This window comes from Puntigrus tetrazona, chromosome 1 (genome assembly GCF_018831695.1).
Source record: "Puntigrus tetrazona isolate hp1 chromosome 1, ASM1883169v1, whole genome shotgun sequence".
NCBI classification, from domain to species: Eukaryota; Metazoa; Chordata; class Actinopteri; order Cypriniformes; family Cyprinidae; genus Puntigrus; species Puntigrus tetrazona.
In genome coordinates this window covers 21,381,600-21,384,945 of record NC_056699.1, presented here as the reverse complement: position 1 = coordinate 21,384,945, position 3,346 = coordinate 21,381,600, and the positions used below count along the sequence as shown (strand labels likewise).

The following is a 3,346-nucleotide window of genomic DNA, read 5'->3' as shown; positions in this document are numbered from 1 at the left end:
TGATGATCGACGCCAGCCTGCCACCACTCTGTAGCAGTGAGTGGCTGCAACAAAAGCACAGAATAACATCTCAGCTCCTCTCCTCTGCTTTTTCCCCTCACTGCATCTCCTCTTCCTCGGTGCAGAGAACTCCACACAACACAGCAGAGCCACACGGAACTGTCGTCGCAAGTACAGCCACTGCCTGCCATCAACAAGTTAGGGATGAAGGACCTCAAGCAACGAAAGAGGAATGCGTGATCTTCAATTAACCAATTGAGCTGACATCATTGCGGTGGAAAAGGAAAAAGGCAGCTAAGGGACGGAGGGATCTGCTCAGCGGTGCTGCTTTGGATGCAAATCATCAACTTCGAATTTAAGGATTCTTGGAAGGCAAATAATGCTGGTCTTTTCTTAATCTAGGAATTGAATAGCTGGACTGACAAAAGAACAGACTGGGGGAAAAAAAAGAGGGAAAAATCAGCATCCCAGGACATGGAATTCCTGAATTTGGTTCAACTGGGGGGGCTCAGCACTTCTTTATTTCTGAAGAGCTTGATTCCTTTTGTATTTACCCAAAAGGTTTTTTTCCCTTTGGATTTTTCTTCCATCTGGCTGCACCAAAAGTCTGTGGAAAAAGACAGTTGAATGCAGCCTCCGATGTACACAAAAGAATGGGTAAGTTAGCCCTTTTATTCACAGAGTCTGGACCTGAATAGGCAATGTAGTGAATAAGGAGGGGGACAGTGGCTGGCAGGGATATCTAAAAACATATTTAAAAACTGCTTTCCTTTTTTATTTAGACTTCTAATATTTAACAAGCAGTAATTTACAGCAGGAAAAGGGGGGGAAAGATTACTACCTACAAGCTTAAATAAGGACTAAAAAATGTTTTTACGCAAATTGGGATGGGGGAAAATAACAATAAACTGCATCCCAGGGGGAAAAAAAATTAATGAAACCTGTGCATAAAATGTTAATTCTGCAATTCAAACATACGGACGAATAATTTATGCATTTAAAAGGACTGAAGTAAACATAACTATCAGTGCAAGTCATTGAACATTCCCCTTAAACATTGATTAATATTCTTGGATCAACAAGCAGATCGCTTTGACTATGTTGACAAATACAGACAGTGTGTGTGCATGACAAATGGAGAAAAAAATGTTTCTGTGTACTGCAGAGATTAGATTTCCCTCCCCCCGGTTTATTTTCTTATCTTTAAACCCACCCAGGTTTCCATTCAAGGTGGCCATTGGTGGGACAAGCACCAGCGGCACTTTGTGTGATCAGCATGCTACTGTGCCTCCCTCCTGTGTCATGCACAACCTGCCCCCAGAAATGCCGATGTGAAGACCTGCAGTTTTACTGCGACACACAGGGGCTCCTGGCGCCCCCAGACGGTGTGGATAAAGGGGCCCTTGGACTTTCGCTCAGACACAACAGCATCAGCGAGCTCAGCTCAGACCAGTTCTTTGGCTTCACCCAGCTCACTTGGCTTCACCTGGACCACAACCAAATAACCACCGTGCATGAGGATGCCTTCCAGGGGCTGTACAAGCTCAAGGACCTTAACCTGAGCTCAAACCGCATCACCAAGCTGCCAAACACAACCTTCATCCACCTCATCAACCTGCAGATCTTGGATCTCTCCTTCAACCAGATGACAGCTCTGGAGCCTGAGCTCTTTCACGGGCTCCGGAAGCTCCAGATCCTACACCTGCGGTCAAACTCGCTGCGCACGACGCCTGTGCGGGCCTTCTGGGACTGCCGGAGCCTGGAATACCTTGGCCTGAGCAACAACCGGCTCCGTAGCCTGGCCCGGAACGGCTTCGCCGGGTTAATTAAGCTGCGGGAGCTCCATTTGGAACACAATCACTTGACCAAGATTAACTTGGCGCACTTCCCTCGTCTGGTCGCCCTCCAGTTCCTTTATCTTCAGTGGAACAAGATCAACAATTTAACATGCACCATGGAATGGAAATGGACAACTCTGGAGAAACTGGATCTCACTGGGAACGAGATACGTGTACTCACCCCCGATGTGTTTGAAACTTTGCCCAACCTCAAGATCCTGCTGCTGGATAACAACAAACTGTCCAGTCTCGACACACAAACCATGGATATGTGGAAATCCCTAAATGCGATTGGGCTGTCGAGCAACCTATGGGAATGTACCAAACGGATCTGCAATTTGGCCACTTGGCTGAGCACCTTTAAGGGTCGATGGGAGCATTCTATCCTCTGTTACAGCCCTGAGTACGCACAGGGCGAGGAAATACTGGATGCCGTTTACGGATTCCAACTTTGCCAAAATTTCTCGGCCCCGGTCGTACTGACTAGTAGCAGCACGGAGGCCACGCTCCCAGAGATCACAAGCTCTCTCTTTGGAAATATGCAGACCCCTACGCAAGACTTCTATGCAGAGGATTTTGGGAGCTTTACGATTGTCACCACTACTACCACCACGACCCAACCCCCACGCACTGCCCTCGCTACTACCATGACGGTGGAGGGGGCAGATGTTACAGAGGACTACTCTGCGATGGACAACACCGTGCTGACCCAGAGGGTCATAATTGGCACCATGGCTCTGTTGTTTTCCTTCTTTCTCATCATTTTTGTAGTGTACATATCAAGAAAATGCTGCCCTCCCACTCTGAGGCGTATCCGCCATTGCTCGGCCATTCAGAACCGACGACAGATGAGGACCCAGCAGAGGCAGCCAATGGCGGACCTGGCCACACAGGTGCCCTATAACGAGTACGAGCCCAGTCACGAGGAGGGTGCACTTGTGATCATCAATGGCTACGGGCAGTGCAAATGTCAGCAACTGCCTTACAAAGAGTGTGAAGTATAAACTCTATTTATTCCTGCAGTTTCTGGGTTTAACCATTTGTCCATTTCAAAAAAGATACAGGGTTTGCTTTTGGACTTTTTTTCCCCTTTTCAGTTTGTATGAAGGAGGAGTATTTCTTTAAAATTGTTAGCTTTGGAAATCTAGAAAGCTTGAGATGACTGGGATGAATTTGAAAAGAGGATATATAGAAAAATCCACAAGTTTATTTTTGTAATACAAATGCAAAGGTTCATATCTAGCTGGGGCAATCAATCTCAGCAGAGAAAGTTCGGATGCGTCACCGCATCACCAGTTTGTGTACTATGTATTCTGCAGCACAGAGGAGATGAGAAATCTATAGCCAAACCGCCTGGAACCCTGTGCTAAAGAAAACAGTTTATAAAATGACATATCTTCTGATAAATGGTGATATTTTATTTCATGGAAAAATAGTGTTACATATGCTGAGCAGTGCAAATTGAAAAGGATTTAAAAAAAAACAAACAAAAAAAAAAAAAAAAAAAA

The 3,346-nt window shown here is 45.8% G+C and overlaps 1 protein-coding gene across 1 annotated transcript; it reads left to right on the top strand.

Moving 5' to 3' along the window:
• Positions 1 to 21: 21 nt before the first annotated feature.
• Positions 22 to 3,245, top strand: LOC122349971 (leucine-rich repeat transmembrane neuronal protein 2-like). The gene is made up of 2 exons (XM_043246136.1): positions 22 to 657; positions 1,218 to 3,245. The coding sequence occupies exons 1-2, from the start codon at positions 654 to 656 to the stop codon at positions 2,840 to 2,842; spliced, it is 1,629 nt and encodes a 542-aa protein (XP_043102071.1). The 5' UTR covers positions 22 to 653; the 3' UTR covers positions 2,843 to 3,245.
• The last annotated feature ends 101 nt before the right edge of the window (positions 3,246 to 3,346 follow it).